This window comes from Mauremys reevesii, linkage group 4, assembly GCF_016161935.1.
Source record: "Mauremys reevesii isolate NIE-2019 linkage group 4, ASM1616193v1, whole genome shotgun sequence".
Lineage (NCBI taxonomy): Eukaryota > Metazoa > Chordata > Testudines > Geoemydidae > Mauremys > Mauremys reevesii.
Genome location: NC_052626.1, coordinates 125073189 through 125097296, shown reverse-complemented (window position 1 = coordinate 125097296; position 24108 = coordinate 125073189). Strand labels below are relative to the sequence as shown.

Below are 24108 nucleotides of genomic sequence, written 5' to 3'. Positions count from 1 at the left end.
GGCCAATTAAGGAGCAGCATCAATGTGTCTCAGAAAGAGTCCCATCCTGTCTAGTCTTCATCTGCTGGTGGATATGACCTCCAGAAAGGGTGGGGATGAAGAATGAAAGAGGGGTAAATTAAGTTGCGGAGGGCAACAAAAATTATTAGGGGGCTGGTGCACATGACTTATGAGGAGAGGCTGAGGGAACTGGGATTGTTTAGTCTACAGAAGAGAAGAATGAGGGGGAATTTGATAGCTGCTTTCAACTGCCTGAAAGGGGGTTCCAAAGAGGATGGATCTAGACTGTTCTCAGTGGTACCAGATGACAGAACAAGGAGTATTGGTCTCAAGCTGCAGTGGGGGAGGTTTAGGTTGGATATTAGGAAAAACTTTTTCACTAGGAGGGTGGTGAAGCACTGGAATGGGTTACCTAAGGAAGTGGTGGAAATTCCTTCCTCAGAGGTTTTTAAGGTCTGGCTTGACAAAGCCCTGGCTGGGATGATTTAGTTGGGGATTGGTCCTGCTTTGAGCAGGGGGTTGGACTAGATACCTCCTGAGGTCCCTTCCAACCCTGATATTCTATGATTCTATAAGAGGAAAGAGGTGCTCCCTGTTGCCTATCTAAACTCCCAGCTTCTCCTCCTGTGACTGTTCCTTAGAACTCCACTACCTGCACAGAAGAAGGAAGTTGACATGGAACAGGTCTGGCAGTTGCTGCTGAATGCTGATAGGAAGGATTATGAGAAAATCTGTTTAAAGCATGGGATTGTTGACTTCCGTGGGATGCTGAGGAAGCTTCAGCAGATGAAGAAGGACAGAGAGGACAAGCAACAACAGGTAAGACAAACCTTGAAAACCATTGGATTTCAATGAGACTTAAGCTCCTATGGGCCTAAATCACTTTAGAAAATGGGATTTAAGCTCTTAAGTCACTTAGATGCTTTTGAACATTTTACCCAAGGGCATCAAAACATTAGTGGCAATACAACAAAGAAGGCTCGATTCCAGCCTGACCTGTGTGTAACTCCTGTAATTTCAGTGGACTTCACTTTGCAAGGTATTGGTGAAATTGGTACCAGGGAGCCCATTTTTTAAAACCTGGGTGCTGAATTTTGTATTTGGGTGCCTGTGACAGATACTTGTGCACCTAAGTGCTGATTTACACACTCAAATGTAGAATTAGGTCAACCAATACCGGCAACCATATTTGAAAATTGGACCAATGGTGGTTGCTTTGTGTATGAGTGACAGTACTATCCAGCTTGCCTAAAGCAGCAAAAAGTGGAGGGCTAGTGCTGTTCCTTTTGCTACACCATTCCACATCATTTTGACAATCTAATGGAAGATCTACCAAAGCCAGCCCTATCATATACCATGTGCTTGTGTCTGTCCTTCACAGTATATCTACAGTGTCACAAACCTCAAACACATCAAGGTCAATAAGGAGGGGAATGCTACATTCCATCTAGAGATGGACCTGAAAAATCCTGAGAGCAGAATTTACCTGTACAAGGTAAGGTGGGAGATGGAGTGGCTAGATCAAGCCATGTTGAGATTTCAGTGGTCTCTTAGATCTGACTCATAACATGCCCATTTCCCTGTGCAGCACCTGTGTGTGTAAGAATTGCTTTATAATGTGTCTCTCAATAGCAACCCCTTTGGTTGATTAAGGAGCATAATTGAAGTGGGAGTCCCATCCAGTCGTCCTCTGCTGGTGGATGTGGCATGAGACCTGAAGCGCAGAAGATGAAGGGGTTACAATAAAGATTCAAGTCCATCAGGGTCCTCCATGGAAATTCAAGAAACCCACAGTCAATAAATTGATGCCTGCAGTCTCAAATCAGCAAATTCAAACTAGTCTAATTCATTTTGATGGGCATTGTGTCCCTGTCGTCTTTCAAAGAGGACTCTCAAGGAAATAAAAAATTAGACCTAGTTACAGAAGTTCACAGACATGGTCATTAGATCACTGGTGGTGCAGGTGATTTATGAACAACAGGATGATCACATGGTGCTGAGTCCTCTTCCTCATTTCCTGCTGCTACATTGCATTCAGAAACAGCTAAAAATACATTAAATATTTTCCTAATATGCCTTTCCTATGTATGCAGTTTTTATAGCTGTTTTAGAGACATTTATGCAGTGCCAAATGAACTCTCAGTGCAACGTGTATCAAAAAGAGATAACAGGATCTTTGGCTGTATGAACAAGGAGTAGTGAGCAGTAGTAGCAAGGTGGGTTTACCTCTGTATACTGTACACATTTTTAACAGTGAGCATGATTAACAATTGGAACAAATTGCCAAAGGAAGTGGTGGATTCTCCATTTCTTGAAGTCTTCAGATCAAGACTGCATGTCTTTCTGGAAGATATGCTTTAGCCAAACACAAGTTACTGGACTCGACACAGCGATAACTGTGGGAAATTCTCCGGCCTGTGTTATAGAGGAAGTCAGACTAGATGATCTAATGGTCCCTTCTGCCCTTAAGCTATGTGAAGCTATGAAACAAATGGGTGAGGAAGTGGTCCAGGCAGCCACAAGTGGTAGCAGAGATTGTGAGTAAAATCACAAATTGGAGGGCAGTTTGATCACAAGCTATTCCATCCACATTAGGAGAGAGTCTAAGCACCCTGAGCATTTACATCTTCAAAGCTACAATAAGAAACTAATTAATTAAGCCTCAAAATGCCATGTGAATCAGGCAAATAAATATTTTTTCCTCATTTAAGAGAATTCTGTACAGGGTTCATTGTGAACTCAGTTTTCATAAGCAATGAGCAGCAACTGCCCATTATCAGCAATAATAGGCTATAGGGCAGGGGTCGGCAACCTTTGGCATGCAGCTTACCAGGGTAAGCACCCTGGCGGGCTGGGCTGGTTTGTTTACTTGCCGCATCCACAGGTTCGACTGATCGTGGCTCCCACTGGCCATGGTTCGCCGTCCCAGGCCAATGGAGGCGGCAGGAAGCAGTGCGGGCTGAGGGATGTGCTGGCCGCCGCTTCCCACCGCCCCCATTGGCCTGGGACAGTGAACCGCAGCCAGTGAGAGCCGCGATCAGCCGAATCTGCGGACCCAGCAGGTAAACAAACTGGCCCAGCCCGCCAGGGTGCTTACGCTGGTGAGCTGCGTGCCAAAGGTTGCCGACCCCTGCTATAGGGCCAACAAACATGTGGACAAAGGTGATCCAGTGGATATAGTGTACTAGGACTTTCCAAAAAAACTTTGACAAGGTGCCTCACCAAATGCTCTTAAGCAAACCAAGCAGTCCTGGGATAAGACGGAGGGTCCTCTCATAGATCAGTAACTGGTTAAAAGCTGGTGGGGAAGGAAGGGTAGGAATAAATTGTCAGTTTTCAGAATGAAGAGAGGTAAACAGCTGTATTCCCTAGGGATATGTACTAGGACTAAGTGCTGTTCAACATATTCATAAATGATCTGGAAAAGGGATAAACAGTGAGATGGCAAAATTTGCAGATGATACAAAATTACTCAAAATCGTTAAATCCAAAGCTGACGGTAAAGAGTTACAAAGGGATCTCACTAAACTGGGTGACCAGGCAACAAAATGGCAGATGAAATTCAGTGTTGATAAATGCAAACTTAAAGTAATATGTATTACTATACATACAAACTATACATACAAAATGATGGGGGTCTAAATTAGCAATTACCCGTCAAGAAAAAAATCTTGGAGTCATTTCAGATAATTCTCTGAAAATATCCATTCAATGTGCAGCGGCAATTAAAAAAATCTAACAGAATGTTAGGAACTGTTAGGAAAGGGATAGATAAGAAGACAGTAAATACCATAATGCCACTATATAAATCCATGATACACCCACACCTTGAGTACTGTGTGAAGTTCTGCTTACCCCATCTCAAAAAAGATTTATTAGAAATGGAAAAGGTATAGAGAAGAACAGAAAAATGATTAAGGATATGGAACAGCTTCAATATGAGAAGAGATTAAAAAGACGGGGACAATTCAGTTTGGAAAAGAGACAACTAAGGGGGGATATGATAGAGGTCTATAAAATCATGAATGGTGTTGAGACAGTGACTAGGGAAGTGTTATTTACCCCTTCACATAACACAAGAACCAGGGGGTCACCCAATGAAACTAATAGGCAGCCAGTTTAAAATAAACAAAAGGAAGTACTTCTTCACACAATGTACAGTCAACCGGTGGAACTCATTGCCAAGGGATGTGTGAAGGCCAAAACTATAACTGGATTCAATACAAAATTAGATAAGTTCCTGGAAGTTAGGTCCATCAGTGGCTATTAGCCAAGATGGTCAGGGATGCAACACCATGTTCTGGATGTTCATAAACCTCTGACTGCGAGATGCTGGAAATGGACAACGGGATGGATTACTTGACGATTGCCCTCTTCTATTCATTGCCTTTGAAACATTAGCCACTGTTGGGAGACAGGATACTGTGCTAGATGAACCATTGCTCTGACCCAATATGGCCATTCTTATGTTCTTAGCCATCCCCAGTATAACTCATTGACATCAATGGAGTTATACCATGGATGAATTTGGTGTAATGTGTTTGAAGGGATTTGGACCTCTGGGGCTTCCATATGCTAGAAATCAAGTTTTCACACTTTACCTGAATTCCTAAATGCAATATGTTGTCTTGAGTTGGTGCTTTAAACCCATTTAATGTCTTTCTATTTAAACAAGTGCATTGCTCTAACTCAGCAAATTGCCTCTTTTCTCCCTTTAGGATGGCCAGCTGATCAATTATGGATTCAATGATGACAAAGTAAAGCACTGTCTGAGGCAGGCAGGGAAAAAGTACAACTTCACCATCAACCACCTGCAGCTGGAAGATGCCGGCGTGTACCAGATCAAAGTGGAGGATGTGGATGTCTTCTCAACTGAGTTAGAAGCTGACTGTAGGAACCTGAGCTTTATAAACATGCACTTTGCCAGGATGTGTAAAGAACCCATTTCAGATGGGAAATCTAATCTGGGACTAAATTCCAAACTCATCAGTGGAAACCAATAGCCACTGAAGTCTATGCAGGCAAAGGCGCTTACTCTCTAATAATACGCTTGTGATAAAGACAGAAAGGGTAGGAAAGGTGGTCACGTGGATTGGGCACTGGATTAGGTTTTAGGATGAATGGGTTCAATTCTCAGTTCAGCACAGACTTCTTGAATGACTTTAGGCTTGACACTTAATTTACCCTGTGCCTCAATTCCCCTTCTGTAAAATGGGGATAATAATCCCCGTCCTCAAAGGGATGTTGTAAGGCTAAAAGTCCACGAATGACTGTGAACTGCTCAGACACCACAGTGATGAGATATAGGTATCTAGTTAGATAAAAAAACAAATATATTCCTGTACCACTCAGAAGTAGACTAAGGTGCACATCTCAGGGTAGTTGTTCTTTCTGCCTGAGCAAAAGCTCACTGGCTTCAAATTCTTTTTCTTTCCTTCTTTCTTCTTTCGTCCATCCATGCATCCATCCATCCGTGTTTAGTCTTAGTGAGTCAAGCAACCCCTTCACCCACACTTTCCTGACAATAGGTCTCAACCCTAACTTGGAGAGACCATTCCTTGGGGGTCCCAACTGAGTCCTTACAAGGGAATGGGCACTATCCTACCCTGGTCATTGGATGTAGAAGTGGGCTGTTCCTTTTTGGTCCTTGTAAGGGAAATGAGCCATCCCATCCAAGACTTGCAGAGGGACTGGAGGTGGCAGCTGTCCCACTGTAACTTTCCATAGTGGCCTCCAATAGGAGGGAAACAACATTATTTTGCTTCAAGATATGTTTTGTATATCTCCTGTATAAAATATAATAGAAGGGAGAGTCGTTTTGGGGGGCATGTAACACACTCTTCCCACAGCCTCCCAGAGTGTAGGAGACTTCCCTAGGCTCCAGCATAGCTTTTCTCCCTGAAAGACCTGAGCTGCCTGTCATGGAGAATATGTTACACGACTGATAGCCCTTGATTTGCCATTGCAGTCATTCCTGTGGGATTCCGACACTTGCTTAGTGAAGTGCACTGCCATGAGCAAGGAAATGCCATCTTTGAATGCAGCCTATACAGCCCCTGCTATGATGCCGTGTGGCTATATAGAAAACATCCCATTGAGGAGAATGACAAGTACAAAATCTCCATCTCTCCTGATGGCCTGACCCACCAGCTGGTGATTAAAAACACACAGCTCACTGACAAAGGGACTTACACCCTCGATATCAGAATCTGCTCCTCTAGTGCATGGCTTGAGGTGGAACGTGAGTAACACTCTATTCTTCCCTTAGCTTTGGTTTTGCTTTCTTATGGTGGACCTAACTTTGACACCAGGTGGCCTCCCATTAGACATGGATTGCTGTTAGGAGTTGATTGTTAGGCTGGGGGCTCTGGAGTGCTATCTGGGAAAGTGGGAAGCAGATTAGAAAGTAACTTCAGCCTTCCTCTTCAGTAGGACTATGGCGATCAGAGAATAACTCCCCTTCTTATGAACACTGACAAAACCTGCAAGCTCTCATTTTCCCTATTACCATAAGACTCATTTGTTACAATGTAGTGGATTCTCCATCGCTTGGAGACTTTAAATCAAGACTGGATCTCTCTTAAAAATACACCCCAATTCCACTGCAAGATAGGAGCTTGATGAAGAAATTACAGGGTGAAAATCTCTGGCCTGGATTACACAACAGATCAGACAAGATGATGACAATTATCCTTTCTGACCTGAAAATCTACTATTCCTATCCAAGTGCTGCTATTTCTAAAGTAGAGTCCTCCTAATTAGGATACCCAAATCAACTATCTGTTGTCTTCATTAAGTTGCTGACCTTCAACCCAACTGGGACCAGATGAGGAAACTTGAACCCCCAGATCTCTGACCTGTTAACCATATTTACAATTGGTAGTGTACATCCTTATTTAACTCACCTAAGGAACAACTAAAATTTAGGTAAATATGAACCTATATATAGGACTGGAGTCTTTACTCCTTGGGTGGGTGACTTAGAGGGGCAGGGCCCCAAACCTGCAGTTCAACTAGTAGGCCCTGTGCTTTGGAGTATGGTGGGGATTGTTAGCCACTGAGTACATCATCTTTTTGGTGAATGCAGGAGAGGGCTAGGTACAAGAGAGACGTTGCCTTTGAGTCCATGGTATCCCCTCAACCTCTCATGACAGGAACTGTGGGGTTGACTGATCCTTCCTAATCTGGTAGGTTCAGAGCCAGGCCTCTTCAAGGTTTAAAGCTACTTCAGGATACCTGGATAGTGTTTTCAGCTATTTTACTTAGACCTCCCTCAAAGCAGCTCATCTTGTTGAGTGATGATGGACAAACCCCTCCAGCAGAGGGCCAGGGGTTAGTCTGCAGGGAAGGCTTCCTGTTAAACTTGCCAGAGATACACGTTCAGCCAGAAGTGGCCTTTCACCCTAGCCCCATGGAGCTACTGAGACAGGGCCTCCCTAAAATGTCTTTAGGATCAATCAGGTTTGCTGTCAACCCCTGTGTGGTCTAAGATGTCTGCTAGCTATTGCTGGTATCCAGTGTTGACCAAGAGACACCCAGAGATCTCTGTGAGTCTGTGCTGGCCCACTATCCTTGGCTGCTGGCTCCATGCAAACTCCTCTGAGAGGCCTCTGATTGTCTCCATTTACTGGCTGTCCCACTGGTGTGTTTAGACTCCCCTGTGTAAGTCCCCTGAGGAGGTCTCTGCTGCTCAGCAGAGGGGAGTTGGGAGAGCTGGGTGTGGAATGTGGGGAGGAGCATTAAATGTTCGTCTCCATCTGCCATAACGGACTTTCTTATTTACTTCCAACAGGCCCCTTTTCCTCTCAGCAGTAGCTATCTCTGTACCTCTGAAAACCACAGCATCCCCCAGCGGATGAAAAGCTAGATGGGGCTTTGGGTCTGCCCATCCTTAGGCTAAACACCGCTTCACCCCAAAAATAAAATGTTGAGAGACTATTGCTCTCAGGGCCTTCTACTCTTCCCGTGGTGCAAACTAATCTGAATCTGATGAGCATCAGGGTACATATGAAAATGGGAAGGAATTGTGATTGTGAGGGTATCGCATTGTTTGAAGGGGAGGTTAGACATGGATTGCTGTTAGGAGTTGATTGTTAGGCTGGGGGCTCTGGAGTGCTATCTGGGAAAGTGGGAAGCAGATTAGAAAGTAACTTCAGCCTTCCTCTTCAGTAGGACTATGGCGATCAAAAATGATTAGGGGGCTGGAGCACATGATTTATGAGGAGAGGCTGAGGGAACTGGGATTGTTTAGTCTGCAGAAGAGAAGAATGAGGGGGGATTTGATAGCTGCTTTCAACTACCTGAAAGGGGGTTCCAAAGAGGATGGATCTAGACTGTTCTCAGTGGTAGAAGATGACAGAACAAGGAGTAATGGTCTCAAGTTGCAGAGGGGGAGGTTTAGGTTGGACATTAGGAAAAACTTTTTCACTAGGAGGGTGGTGAAGAACTGGAATGGGTTACCTAGGGAGGTAGTGGAATCTCCTTCCTTAGAGGTTTTTAAGGTCAGGCTTGACAAAGCCCTGGCTGGGATGATTTAGTTGGGTTTGGTCCTGTTTTGAGCAGGGGGTTGGACTAGATGACCTCCTGAGGTCCCTTCCAACCCTGAGATTCTATGATTCTATATAAGTTTTATCAGGGGTGCCTAGTGCATATAAGTTAGGCACCCTTTTTATGCATTTAACTAAATGAGTAAATAAAAGCTGGGTGGGTAAAATAATTTAAACAAAACTCTGTAAACTACCATTTCATTTTGAAATTTACAAAATGGAGCTGCAAAAGTTGCACTGTCTTTCATGTCAGCTTTAATTCCCTTTTTGGAGTGAAAACAAACCCATTTCTACTTAAAATGTTGGTTTTTGACTGAGAAACATAAAATTCTGACTGAAACTTCCATTGAAAACATGCAAGAGTTTTATATATTCTGGGTGTGAAAATGTCCTTTATGCAAAAAATTAAATTTCTGTACTTGAAATGTCCTGGAATGAAATCATAAAAATCGTGGTGCAAAATTGAATGCTCTCATTTTCATCCCTTTCATGCATTTCTCACTACAATGGCATGATATTTCATTTGGTGGCTGCAGCGTCATGTGAGATTTTTATTCACAGTTTTCCTATTGCTTTTGTCTTTTCTTTCCTGTGAATGGCTTCTTCTCCAATCAACAAACAATGCATCTACAATGCAGCTGCCAGAGGAAAGAGCAGACAAACTGAAGGAGACAGAACAGATAAAAATGGATGGCAGACAGATAAGTCTATGTTGCCAGATGAAGAAGGTGCCAAGGAACTTCTACAGGGAGAAGGCCTTGGGAATCAAAATCACCTTAAAAGCACCAGAACGGGCAAAGATGGACAGTATGGAAGTAACCAAGACGGTAGTGGAGAACTTTATGGCTCCTCAGTGGATGTTGATTGGCGACATGGCTCTTTGGGACAAGATGGGCTAACTGGAAGGGTGGGGAAGGATGGAAGGATGGGGAAAAGCCAGTTTTCTGAAGCAGGGACAGATGGAGTTTCAGTGGCAAATGGGAATAAATTTGGTTTGGCTAGTAATGAAGGTGGACGTGTGGGAAAGATTCATGGCCAGGACTTGAAGTTAGGTGGAGCTGGTATGGGTGGTGCAATAGAAGAATGGGATCTGCGTTCTTTTTATGGTGAGGATTCTATGCTGGGTGGAGCTGGTTCTGGTGGTCGATTAGGAGGAGCAGGAGGGTTGGGTTCTTTAGGTGGTAGAGATTCCGTGCTTGGTGGTGCTGGTGCTAGGTTAGGAAGCTCAGGAGAGTTGGGATCTCTCCATAGCATGGAAGGTGGTGCTGACACTGGTGGTGCTGGATTAGGAGGAGCAGGGGGTATAGGATTCCTCTATGGCAAGGATGGTACGCTAGGGAGAGCGGGTGGTTCTGGCACTGGCCTTGGTGGTACAGGGGATGCAGGCTCCCTCTATGGCAAGGATGTTATGCTATGTGGAGCCAGTGTTGGTATTGGACTAGATGGTGCTGGAAACATGGGTGCTCTTGGTGACAGAGATGCTATACTAGGGGGAGCTGGTGGTTCTGGTGCTGGACTAGGTAGTGCAAGGGGCATGGGTTCTCTCTATGGTAAGGATGGCATGCTAGGGGGAGCTGGTGATTCTGGTGCTGGACTAGGTGGTGCAGGGGGCATGGGTTCTCTCTATGGTAAGGATGGTATGCTAGGGGGAGCTAGTGCTGGTCTCGCTGGTCTAGGTGGTGCAGAAGGTGCAGGCTTCCTCGATGGCAAGGATGTTATGCTATGTGGAGCTGGTGTTGGTATTGGACTAGATGGTGCTGGAGGCATGGGTACACCTGGTGGCAGATCTGCTATCCTAGGTGCATTTGATGTTGATGGTGCTGGCTCAGGTGGTGCAGGGAGCATGGGCTCCCTCTGTGGTAAGGATGGTATGAAAGGTGGAACCAGTGCTGGATCAACAGGTGCAGGAGGCATAAGGTCTTTGTATGATAAGGATGATATGCTTGCTGGGGCTGGTGCTCGTGATGCTGGTCTAGGTGATGCATGTGGCGTGAAGTCTCTCTATGGTAAGGACAGTATGAGAGATGCTGCTGGGGCTGTGGCTGGTGGAGATGAGGCTGAGATTGGTGGTGCTAGTGCTGGTTTTGGTGGTGCAGGAGGATTTAGGTCTCCCTATGGTAAGGATGGTATGCTAGGTGGAGATGGGGCTGGTACTGGTGTTGGTGGTGATGATTTAGGTAGTCCAGGGTCAATGGGGTCTCTCTATGGTATTGATGGTACGGTAGGTGGAGCAGGTGCTGCTGGGGCTGATAGTGGTTTTGGTAGTGCAGGGGGCATGGTGTCTCTCTATGGTGAGAATGGAATGATAGGTGGAACTGGCTCCAGGGCTGTTGGTTCTGGTGCTTGTGTAAGTAGCCCAGGGAGGATGGGAACTCTTTCTGGAAAGGATGCTATACCTGGTGGAGCTGATGCTGGATTAGGAGGAGCAGGGGGTCTGACAGGTTCTCTCTATGGCAAGAATGGTATGCACAGTGCTGGTCTAGGTGATTCAAGGGGTGAGGGCTATCTCTGTGGTAAGGATGGTATGCTAGATGGAGCTGGTACTGGTTTAGCTAATGCAGGCAGGATGGGCTCTCTCTATGGTAAGGATCCTATTTTAGGTGGACATGGTGTTGGTCATGCTGGTGCTGGATTAGCAGGGACAGGAAGCATGGGTTCTCTCTCTGGCAAGGATGCTATGCTAGGTAGAGCTGGTGCTGGATGTGGACTAGATGGTGCTGGGGTCAGACATGCTATGCTACAGGGAGCTGGCACTGGTAGTGCCGGGATTGGTGCTGGCTTAGGTGGTGCAGGTTCTTGCTATGGCAAAGATGGTATGTTAGGTGGAGCTGGTGCTGGTGTTGCAGGTGGAATGGGTGTTCTTGATGGCAAGGATTCTATGCTAAGTGTAGCAGCAGGTGCAGGAGGCATAGGGTCTCTCTATGGTAAGGATGGTAAGGTAAGTAGAGCAGGGCCTGGTGCAGAAGGCATGGAGTCTTTCTATGATAAGGATGGTATGTTTGGTGGCACCAGTCCTGGTGCTGGAGTAGGTGGGGCAGGTGTGTTGGATTCCATACATAGCAAAGGTTTAGTGCTAGGTGGGGCAGGGCCTGGCACTGGTGGTGCATTCATAGGAGCTTGGGGCATAGGTTCACTTGACAGCAGAGATTCTATCTTAGGTGGAGCAGTTGCCAGTGGTGATAATGGTGGTTTAGGACATTTGGGTTCCCTTTATGGCAGGGATCCTGCCCTTGGTGGAGCAGCTGTTGGTGCAGGAGGCAAATTACAGGATGGCTCCATTGATGGGAGAATGCCAGGTGTTCATGGTGAAGGGTCACTGGGTTATGATCAGATGTCAGGCCATCATGGTGGAGTCCAGGCTGATGCCAGAAGAGGACAGATGCCAGGCCTTAATGCCATGGGACTAAGTGCAGAAGAAACCTTGAAAAACAGAGACTGGAAAAGAAGAGGAGGTTTTCTCCAAGATGAAGCAAGAGGTATTCACTTGTCATTGAGGTTTTTATGGTACTATTGCTCTAGTATTTTAGAGAAGAAGGATAATCTTGTGGTTGAGTCTTAGGCCTGAGAACTTGGAGGCTTTCTGTTCTATCTGTAAAAAGCGACAAAGAGTCCTGTGGCACCTGATAGACTAACAGATGTATTGGAGCATAAGCATTTGTGGGTGAATACCCACTTTGTCAGATGAATTGGGTATTCACCCACAAAAGCTCATGCTCCAATATGTCTGTTAGTCTATCAGGTGCCACAGGACTCTTTGTCGCTTTTTACAGATCCAGACTAACACGGCTACCCCTCTGATACTTGTTCTATCTGTGACTGTGCCACAAATTTCCTTTGTGATCTTAAGTAAATCTCAGGCCCAGATTTTTTAAAGTGATCACTGATTTTGGGTTTCTCCTGTTTTGGGTGCCTAACTTGGATCTGATTTACAGAAGTGCTGATGCTCCCAACTTGTAGCTGAAGTCAATGGAGCTGCATGTGCTCAACACCTCTGGAAGGGGAGACTTGAAAATGTTTGTCTCAGCTTCCATATCTTTAAATGGAGATAGTAACTTCACCGCTTCCAGGAGGTTGGGACGAGATTTATAATTGTCTGTTAAAGTGCCTTGAGATCCTTGTGATAGAACTGGTATATATTAATGATAGCTGTTAGAATAATTGTGACATCTCTCTGGAACCCCCTCTAAGCCCTTCTAACTCCTTCCTATGAAATAAACAGACTAAAAGCTCACAAGGAATAGACATTATCCAGTTCACAAAAAAAATTAGTTTCCATATCTTTTCAAGTAAGGTGTCCATATTTCTTTACCATCTCCCAGTAGTTCAAAACAGACCCTTTTACTTTATTGTTTCTAATAATGTCCAGTGCAAATATCTCCATTTTCCACAGCCCTGAGACCCATTCAGTGCCAAATTTTCTGTTATATGAAAATGCACATAAAATCCAATGCAGAAAACTCTAACTCATGTTAGTTGGCCTTATCTGATTAACACCACTGAAGTCAATGAGGCTGCTCATGAAAATAAAGACTACTTAACTGAGTATGGATCAGGCCTATAATGCCAGATATTTCTGGTTTTGTGCTGAGTTTCTTATGGGAATGAGGGATTGGGATACATGTGATCACTTAAATACCATACACTTGAAATCAGGCTTGTAGTGTGTCTACTTGTCCATTATATTGACTTGACTTGCATGCAGAATGTTGGCTGATCCTCAGTTGATGTATATCAGCATGATCCCAATTAAGTCAGTGTCAGTTTACACCATCTGAGGATCCGGCCCAATAGAATTTTGGGATTATTACTGTAGAACTTCTTTTTATAAGAGTGGTGCCTGTTCTTCCCATCTGCACAGGCATTTTTGTGCTCAGATGTTACTCCCCCAGTATGTTGTCTTGTGTAACAAATGATCAGTGCATTTCAAATGTGGGCTCTTTTCCTCTCTGTATGTTCAGAATCACATTGCCATTTCGACAAAGGTTTGTCTGATGTCAGTGCCCAGAAAGGGAACCCCGCTGTGCTGTCTTGCAGCCTCAATAACGATCAGGTGGAGGGAACCTCGTTTAAAGATGAATTCAAGGTAAGGGTGCAATAGCTCACTGTTTTCCTGGGACACCAAGGACTTATTTCACTCGCTGGCTACAACTTTCATGCAATATTATGGCAAGGTGTTTCCTCACTCTGCCCCACTTTCTTGTGGCTGAGAATCAGGGTCCTGTGCAGTGGTGCCCCAGTTTCCACTGTAAGGAAAGGCAGCAGACTAGTCTCCCTGGCCACTGAGTCTGACCTATGTGGGACTGCACCCGATCCTGTTTGGCTCAAGCCTCCCATGGGGAATTGGGCAGGATTCCTCCCCAATCCCACTGCAGGGTCATTTGCATTCTTACATCTACACTCGGAGGGTATTGTGAGGTTTTTTCCCATCTCATTTTCTTTGACATGGGCAGGGAAGGGAAGAGCCTCCTCTCTTCTTCCCACTACTGATTAGTTAGAATGTATAGACGTACTAGGTGCATTCAGAAACACAAAGAAAACCAAGGTGCCTTCTCCAAGGAAGTTCAGGTGTGGTGTGGACCATCCACAGCGCTCATTGAAATCAATGCTCAGCACCACTTAAGATCAGACAAATTAGATGCAATGTCTCAATACAATGCAGGAGAATGGTTTGGGTCACAAGGCCACTGAGGATGAGAGTCCAGATGAGAAATGAACCAGGCATGGAACCAGGTTTTAGGAGTAGGGATGGAGAGGAATGGAGACAGCTTAGATATATTAGGGCCTGATCCAAAGCCCACTGAGGTCAATGGAAAGACGCATATTGACTTTAATGGACTTCGGATCAGGCCCTTAGTAGGGCATATATTGGTCCATCAGTGCTTACATAAAGGGTTACTAGTTAAATAATCAAAGAATATCATAGTAATTAAGCTATAGTGATCAAGACATAGGCTCTTACCTGGGGATTAATGATGAGCTATGGTGGACACAGCTGAGGAAATGCCCTGTTTTGAGCTGCTTGTTGCTACAGAGGATCTGTGCTACACCTCAGCTTTTAGACAATCTTTTGGGGTAACCCAGTCAGTGTGGCAGTGTGGCAGACCTTCAAGGAGTCCCACTTGTCCTTCAGGGTAGGCCCTGCTGCCTCACCGCCTCCTAGATTGGAGCCTCTGAGTTTCAGCACTCCTGTGAGCTCTCCTCAGCGAGTCCCACTGAAGTGCACTCCTAGTTAGAGACTTGTACACACTTCAGGAACTAATGCACCCCAGCAAGTATTTGGGGTGACACTCAAGCAGAGTTTTCAAAACAGAGCAGGATATATTAGTCAACTGGAACACAGCTCTGGAAGTCCTTAGGTTAGCACAGAGAAACGAAGGTTAAAGCATAGTCCATTCTAGTCAAGCCAGAGTAATTCACTAGCCAAGCTATAGTTAACTCCCTTTTCAGACTCTGTTGACTTCCTTAGTCAGTCCCAGTAGAGAGCTTTCAGCCTCTTCCAGAAACCAACTCTTTATTCTCTTTTGGTCACCTCCCAGTCCTTTGTTTTCCAGGTAGGTCCATGCTGAGTTCAAACCCAGGGGTGAGAGGTGGGGGAAAACTATTTCCTCTGGTTTGTTGATTGCTAGGTGTCAGTGATATGGTCTTTGGGGTTTTCTATATTCTTCTCAGATTTTTGATAAAGGTTGACCTTGACCAGTCCTTCTGATGACCCATTCAGTCCACTCAGACAGCCAAGTGGCACACCCCCACCCCCTCATATCTCTTTGCCTGCACCAATAGCAAACTTAATCATTTTTCGCACACTCGGTAGAAAAGCTATGTAGGGGGAAACTGAGGCACACACAGGCATCATAAAAATACTACAGAAAATTCCCACTTTGTCACACCTGGATTTTGTATTTGGTTTCATCTGACACATCAAACATTCTTATTTCCCAAGTCCAATTCCCAAGTTAAAAAAAATCAAATGTTTCCTTGTATCTTTTGTTAATATTTTGAACTGCACTTGATCATCCAAATACTTTGAAATTTTGCACTTTCATTATATTTGGCTGCTATGTTTGGTGTGCTACCTGGCTTCCAGGAGAAAAGATTGCAAGCAAGCTAAGAAGACCACAATATTTGCTTTGGCCAGGCAGAAAAATTAGCAGGTTTGTGATATCATAGAATCATAGAATATCAGGGTTGGAAGGGACCTCAGGAGGTCATCTAGTCCAACCCCCTGCTCAAAGCAGGACCAATCCCCAACTAAATCATCCCAGCCAGGGCTTTGTCAAGCCTGACCTTAAAAAACTCTAAGGAAGGGGATTCCACCACCTCCCTAGGTAACCCATTCCAGTGCTTCACCACCGTCCTAATGAAAATGTTTTTCCTAATATCCAACCTAAACCTCCCCCACTGCAATTTGAGACATTACTCCTTGTTCTGTCATCTGGTACCACTGAGAACAGTCTAGATCCATCCTCTTTGGAACCCCCTTTCAGGTAACAGCTTTCAACTATCAAATCCCCCCTCATTCTTCTCTTCTGCAGACTAAACAATCTCAGTTCCCTCAGCCTCTACTCATAAGTCATGTGCTCCAGCCCCCAATCATTTTTGTTGCCCTCCGCTGGATTCTTTCCAATTTTTCCACATCCTTCCTGTAGTGTGGGGCCCAAAACTGGACACAGTACTCCAGATAAGGCCTCACCAATGCTGAATAGAGGGGAATGATCACGTCCCTCGATCTGCTGGCAATGCCCGTACTTATACAGCCCAAAATGCCATTAGCCTTCTTGGCAACAAGGGCACACTATTGACTCATATCCAACTTCTTGTCCACTGTAACCCCTAGGTCCTTTTCTGCAGAACTGCTGCCTAGCCGCTTGGTCCCTAGTCTGTAGCAGTGCATGGGATTCTTCCGTCCTAAGTGCAGGACTCTGCACTTGTCCTTGTTGAACCTCATCAGGTTTCTTTTGTGCCAATCCTCTAATTTGTCTAGGTCCCTCTGTATCCGATCCCTACCCTCCAGCGTATCTACCACTCCTCCAAGTTTAGCTTCATCTGCAAACTTGCTGAGAGTGCAGTCCACGCCATCCTCCAGATCATTAATGAAGATATTGAACAAAACCGGCCCCAGCACCGACCCTTGGGGCACTCCACTTGATACCAGCTGCCAACTAGACATGGAGCCATTGATCACTACTTGTTGAGCCATCTTTCTATCCACTTTATAGTCCATTCATCCAGCCCATACTTCTTTAACTTGCCGGCAAGAATACTGTGGGAGACCGTATCAAAAGGTTTGCTAAAGTCAAGGAATAACACATCCACTGCTTTTCCCTCATCCACAGACCCAGTTATCTCCTCATAGAAGGCAATTAGGTTAGTCAGGCATGACTTGTCCTTGGTGAATCCATGCTGACTGTTCCTGATCACTTTCCTCTCCTCTAAGTTCTTCAGAATTGATTCCTTGAGGACCTGCTCCATGATTTTTCCAGGGACTGAGGTGAGGCTGACTGGCCTGTAGTTCCCTGGATCCTCCTTCTTCCCTTTTTTAAAGATGGGCACTACAGTAGCCTTTTTCCAGTCATCTGGGACCTCCCCTGATCGCCATGAGTTTTTAGTGATAGTGGCCAATGGCTCTGCAATCACATCCACCAACTCCTTTAGCACCCTCGGATGCAGTGCATCTGGCCCCATGGACTTGTGCTCGTCCAGCTTTTCTAAATAGTCCCAAATATCTGTGGGAGTGTTTTATAGTGATGATAAAAAAATTCCATTCAAATTTTTTTTTATGGAAAATGACAGTTCAACTGAAGGGAAATTTTCACCAAAAACAAAAAAAAACAAAAACAAAAAATCAATTTTCATAAAAAAGTTTGGATTTTCAGTTTTCTGAAGAAAATGTGTTCAACATTTTTCATGGAAAATGATTTTTTTTTATTAAAAATGTTGACCAAATTTTCTTTTCCTCCACTCTGCAAAAAAAAACAAACCAAAATTTTTTGATGAAAAGGGGTGTGTGTGTGTGTGTGTGTGTGTGTGTGTGTGTGTGAAAATTTCTCTTCAGTTGAACAGTCATTTTCCAAACAGCTCTAGTGTGTTATCTTCTTGGTTTGCCAGTCTTTCTTTTTAATAGCCATATTAATAAACCAGAAAGTCCCATCTGACATTTGTCCTGCCAAACTATTTGATAGTTCCTGTAAAGAAAAAATGTCTCTCTGTCCTTTACACAGCAGCTAACAGGCCTGGATGAAGTCTCTTCTGAAAAATATGGCCTGGTCCACAAACTGATAGACACAGTAGAAGATAGTCATGCTGGAAAATACAAGTTTGAAGCTGAAGGTGTCAAAACTGAAGCATCTATTTTGGTTGAAGGCAAGTCTGTTCAAATTGCTTCATTGCCTAGATGTTAAAAAGGCAGTATGTATGCTCCTGTTCCTAATGCAATGTATTAGCCTGCATGTGCTTGACATATAGTGCAGAGTTTCTCAAACTGGGGTCCACGGACCCCTGGGGGGGCCACAAGGGTACTCCGGGGGGGCAGAGCTGTCCTTAAGATTTATGGTGCCCTATGTAGTAGTATTAAACTGGTGCCCCTATGCCCGAAGGCAGCCCGGGCTCGCAGCCTAGAGGGGCGGGGCAGGGGGAGTGAGGGAGCAAAGGACAGTGAGACGTGGTCCGCCTCATGGTGGTGGAGAGTTACAGTTCCCTGCAGAGACCCATGTATCCGCTCCCTCATGCAGAATGGACATGCAGAAGGTACCTAATTAAAAGCACTAAACTTGGGAATAAAAAATGTCAGTCTCAGGTTTTTTGATATGCCCTGAAGTTTGTCAGAGATTTATTTGCAAAAACTTTGTAGTAAGTGTGAGTCAGCTGTCCTGCTGAATACAACATTAAATATAATGGAATACATGATGCAGCTCTTCTCTGTTTTACATTTTCTTAATCAGTATTTCTAAGCTGATTTTATATTTTAAATGTACTCTTAAGCCTTCGTAAAGTAATCATTCCAGATTACTACATATTTAACTCACTGAAACAAAGACGTTATTTTGAATTATCAGTCACAGAGGTTTAGTGTCATTGCTTTTAGAATAAAGGGAACACTAATTTACTTAGTGTGATTGCCATAACAATAGACAGGTTTATGAAATTTCAGCAACTTTATAAAATATGTTTCCAAAGATTTTAGGCATAACAAAGGATTTTATATCTTACTAAGGTACTGATTTTGCTGGAGGGTTCTCTTAAAACTAGTTCTTCAGATAGTCAGAAGCAGTGTTTTCCCCAGGAATTGAAATTAGGGGGTGGTGTTTGAATTTACAGGGGTGTGTATGTCAGGGCCGAAGAGGGGTGAAAACGTGAGGGTGAAGGTAGGTTGTATGGCACCATCGTAAAAGCTGAAAAATGTTTCATGATCATTTTATTAGATTTATCTCATGTTTTAAAATCACACAAATTAAAGTTGGCTACTCAAGCATTCTATGAAGCACTTTGTCTACATCCTTCTTGGTTTCTTGTTATAATTTTGCACAACTCTGTTAATGAGCTTCTCGAATGCAATGCATTCATCTTCGGTGGCTTCTCATGTGTCCGGTACTTTTATTCCTTCAGTTTATATGCTCAGTAGTTCATTCACATGATCAGGTGGAAGGCGACTTCTTTTTCATCATTGAATAGAATATTGTGTTCTGAAAGAACGCTCAGCTGTAGCTGTTGTGACTGGGAGTAGCAAGAGATGAATTCCTACTTCTTTCATCCCAGGAAACATAGCACAAAGAGCCGGTCGAGCCACTAGTGATGATAAAAAAAAAAAAAAAGAAGTTGAAGTCAAATCTTCATTCATTCATCGTATGATATTCCACTCTGTTTAAATTCTCTATTCTGTCCTGAGCACATGGCAGCTCCATTGCTGGTAGTGCCTCACTCCACTCAACTGTTGGTGTTTTATAGGACAGGTCACAGGCATCTGTAAAAGCTACTTAGAGGTTGAGTAGAATCGCTGTTGTAGATTTTTAAGAATCAAGTCTGTGTACTTTTTCAGTTGTCTTAACAAACACTTCTTGTCCTCTTCTCTTAAGGATTCAATATAAATGCCTTCATTAGTCAACTTCTGGACTGAAATCTTTGCTTCTTCCAGTACTTTTTCAATGAATAGCTCTGATTGATCCAAATGTAGCTTCTATTGCTGGACAAAGATCTACTACTGTTGTAGCAGATGCCTGGATGGCATTGTTTACTGACCCAAGTGTTTTCAACAGTAGATTTACGAGAGAGAGAATGGCAATAGTCTTCTCTGAACGTAGTAGCAAAAGTAGTTCACCAGCCTCACTACTTAGATCCATCCCATCTTGGTAGATACTTTCCAAAGCCAGTAATAATGGCTGGAGTAATTTTAAGACAACAGCCAAGGATCGCTCAAGAGAAAGCCAGTGAGTTTTCCCAGGTTGGACTAATTTGAACTTCAGTCCCAGTGTATCTTCTATATTTTCCAAGATATTCAGTCTTTTTGGACTCTTGCTGAAAAAAGAATATAATGAAGACATTAAATTTATAGCTTTTTTAATGTCTTTTGAAGATTCTGCAGCTCGTACTAGTGCTAGTTGGATTCTGCAGCTAGTACTACTGCAGTGTGTATAGGAGAGATTAGGGTTACACTTTTCTCTGATCAAAGCTTGTACTCCACCATGTCTTCCAGAGAAGTTTGAAGATCCATCAAATGCACAAGCAACCATCTGTTTGGGGTCCAATTGACAAGCATTTAACTCTTCTAAGATGTGGCTTGTCACAGATGCAGCCGATGTGTTTTCTATAACTTGAACATCTAGAAATTCATCTACTGGCCTACCACTGACATCAAGATAACATACACAATGACTTAATACTTGATGCCCATTTGCATTGGTGCATTTATCAGCCATGTATGCAATTTTTTTTGAATGTGGTGAGAGAGTTCTTCACTTTTTCAACTGTTGTCTTTCACTGTTGCACCACATGCTTCTAGCCCATCAGTTGAGTTTCTTGCAAAAAGATAGTGAGCATTTGCTGGTCTTGTTCAGAACCAGAGTTCAACTTCAGGATGAACAAGTGACAATGCACTTACTACACATTACAAACTGGAGGCCAATGTTATCTCTTGCTTAAATAGAAAGTATGATGCCACAGCCATGTTTGTTCGCATGAACTGTGTGTCTCCAGCATTCTTAACAGCAACTAAAATGATTAGGGGTATGAAACTAGAGAATAGATTAAAATAGCTGGGAATTTTCAGTTTAGAAAAGAGATGACTAAGGGGGGATTATGATAGGGCGTCTATAAAATCTTGACTGTTGTGAAGAAAGTGAATAAGGAAATGTTATTTAATCCTTCACATAACACAAGAACTAGCAGTCACCCAATGAAATTAATAGGCAGCAGGTTTTAAAAAAAACAAAAGGAAGTATTTCTTCACACAACATAAAGTCAACCCGTGGAACTCTTTGCCGGGGATGTTGTGAAGACCAAAACTATAACAGGATTAAAAAAAGAACTAGATAAATTCCTGGAGAATAGGTCCATCAGTGGCTATTAGCCAGGATGGGGAGGGATGCAGTATCATGCTCTGAGTGTCCCTAGCCTGTTGCCAGAAACTGGGAAGGGGCAACAGGGGATGGATCACTTGATGATTCCCTGTTCTGTTCACTCCCTCTGAAGCACCTGGCCTTGACCACTGTTGGAAGACAGGATACTGGGCTAGATGGACCACTGCTCTGACCCAGTATAACCATTCTTATGAAAAATTAATTATAATAAAAATGTTTAGTACAGAAACTCCCCAACATAATGACCTCTTAAGATAGCAATGATGTGAGATAACAACTGTGACAGACCCAGACCAGTGGGGTACAGGAGTCTGGTCGAAGGCAAATATACTGGCCACTGGATGAGTAGTTTTCTGTTCCCTGAGTGACCAGAGCAGGGGCTGCCCTAGAGCAATCAGGAACCTGCTAGAACCAGTTAAGACCGGCAGGCTAACTGAGACACCTGGAGCCAGTTAAGAACTTACTAGAATCAATTATGGCAGGCAGGCTAATCAGGACACCTGGTTTAAAAAGGACCTCCCATCGGTTAGTGGAGGGCGCTCAAGGAGCAGGGAGTGAGAAGCTGCTGGAGGGCTGAGGAATACAAGCATGATCAGGCTTCAGGAGGAAGATCCTGCAGTGAGGATAAAGAAGGTGTTGGGGAAGGCCATGGGGAAGTAGCCCAGGGAGTCGTAGCTGTCACGCAGCTGATACAGGAAACACTGTAGACAGCTGCTATCCATAGGGCCCTGGGCTGGAACCCAGTGTAGAGGATGGGCCCAGGTTCCCCCCATCCCCTGATCAGACATAGGAGGAGTTGACCTGGTCTGTGAGAAACACCGGAAGGGAAGGTCTAATTTGGAAAGAGAATCTGGCCTGTCCCTGACCCACTAGGTGGGACACAGAGACTGCTGGGATTGTTCTCTATTTCCCCCATGCTGGCCAGCGAAGAGGTTAGCTGAGTGAACAGCAGGTTTGAGCCTCTAGCAGAAGCAGCCAAACTGAGGGCTGCCTTGAACCTCTGAGGTGAGCAAATCCACCAAAAAACACAGGACTCACCAAGGCAGAGGAGGAACTTTGTCACACAACCTTGGGAAATAACGCATTTTAAAAATCTTGGCCTACTAGGAACACATTTATGTAAGTTTCCATTCCCAGTCATAAATCTAGCATTCTGGAGAAAAGTTATTAAAATATCGTCCAAGAAACAAATGTTTATTTAACGTGCCCTTCACTTTTTCCTCCACTGCACCCCACTTGCCGGTGTTGTCCTTGGTCAGTGGAGACTCAGAGTTCAGAGGTGGTTTCATGTGAGTTCACCTTCCAGGTGGGGGGGGGGGGTAAGAAGGCACCTTGCTTGTTCCTCCAGCTGCTCACTGTTCGCTCTGGCCACTGTTGTTCATTGTGCCACCGTTCACTCCATCGCTTTGTTGCCAATGGCCCTGCGCCGTCACCTTCTGCTGCCACCTGCCACTGTGACCTCTGCGAGTTGGTCTCTTGAGGTTCCACCCAGCTCTCAGTGATTTCAGATGACTGGACTGTCTCTCACACAAAAACACTGTACCCACAGGAACATTGTCCCCACAGGAGGACTAAGCACTTAGACCTGATTATCAGTGATTTCAGCTGTAGTGGTCACTTAACAAAACAAAAGACTATCTATGGAGCCTAATCAGCTCTGTCTTTAAACAGTGGTGAGGGGCAGGACTCAGACAGACCATCAAGCAAAACACCTGTCCCCACCCTCTCTCTTGATGCCCTCAATCAGTACTGGTTAAGTACAGTTCTACTGCCCTTTACTCATACAATAAGAACAACAACATTCCCCCCACATTCAAATGATTTGTAACCCAACCCCAGCCAAAATCTATCACTTGGGCAACACAGCTCTGTTTGCTGGATACCCAGGTAGATTAGGTGTGAATGTAAATACAATCTGGTCCTGAAGCCTTTTCCCCCAGCTCATCACTAGCTGTCAGGGAGAGCTCATTTAAACCTTGCTTACAAATCATCATTTGAAATTATTACATTGGCCAACATCACCGAAATGAATGCACTGACATTGTCATAAAAAACAACAGCTGTATAAGGAATCTAGTCTATGTTCATACTTTTCAAATCTATTATACTTTTTCAGATACACATATTTTATCATACACTGTATATGCTTTTAAAGTGTGTATTAATATTTCAATTCAGATTTCCAAACAATCACTAAATTGGCATGTAACTAGTTCACAAAACTGGGGGGGGGGGTGTTGAGGAAATTCATGGGGGCGGGGTAGGGAAATCCCTGGTCAGAAGTAAAGAAAGGGGAAACTCTTTGTCCAGCTATCTGGACGGAAAGAGGTGTTGTCTCTTTAAGGGCTCTCTCATTTTAAATCAAAATGGGGGCCCTCGAGTTGCTGAAGTTTGAGAACCGCTGATGTAATGCATTATCTTACAATGCAGTATTTTGGTTAGAAGGCTGGCCTTGTGGTTAAAGAAATGAAGGGGATTGTAAGAGATGTGGGTTTGATTCTTGGCTGTAACCCCGATTTTTGTGAAGGAGATGGTGCATTTCCTAGCTAATTGCAAATCTATAGTGAAGCCTTAATCTTGCATGAACAAAGTTTTTATTGCATTTAATATCTCAGGTTTTAGTTTGTAAAGAAATGAGGAGGTGGGTGGAAAAAAAGGCGGAAACTATAAAGAAAAACAGGGAAATGGGGGGAAAAAAAAGATGACAGGCACTCGCTAGCGGTAGATTTAGCCATTGCAAAGTGAATAATTTTATACCCAAAAGACCTCATAAGAATTGAAGATGTCACTCTCAAACAAGCAAATACATCTCTATAATATACGCATCTCTAAGTGTGCTGTATCATTATCTCAAAGGTTTGACCAGCTGATTTAATTAAAAACTGCCTTAGTTCACATGTATGCTTACTGAATTCCAAATGAATTTATGCATGTCGGATGAAATTCACCCCAGTGCAGGGGCAAGAACAAAGTCTAGGCCTCACTTATGTTAT

The 24108-nt window shown here is 44.0% G+C and overlaps 1 protein-coding gene across 1 annotated transcript in view; it reads left to right on the top strand.

Annotated features, from left to right (window-relative positions):
• The window catches only part of IGFN1 (immunoglobulin like and fibronectin type III domain containing 1), a 62260-nt gene that overhangs the window by 15853 nt on the left and 22299 nt on the right, over positions 1-24108 (top strand). The window contains exons 8-13 of the mRNA XM_039536016.1: positions 642-819; positions 1382-1495; positions 4719-4890; positions 5969-6241; positions 13505-13629; positions 17765-17906. Coding sequence (XP_039391950.1) covers positions 642-819; positions 1382-1495; positions 4719-4890; positions 5969-6241; positions 13505-13629; positions 17765-17906 — 1004 coding nt within the window. The remainder of the gene's footprint in view (positions 1-641; positions 820-1381; positions 1496-4718; positions 4891-5968; positions 6242-13504; positions 13630-17764; positions 17907-24108) is intronic.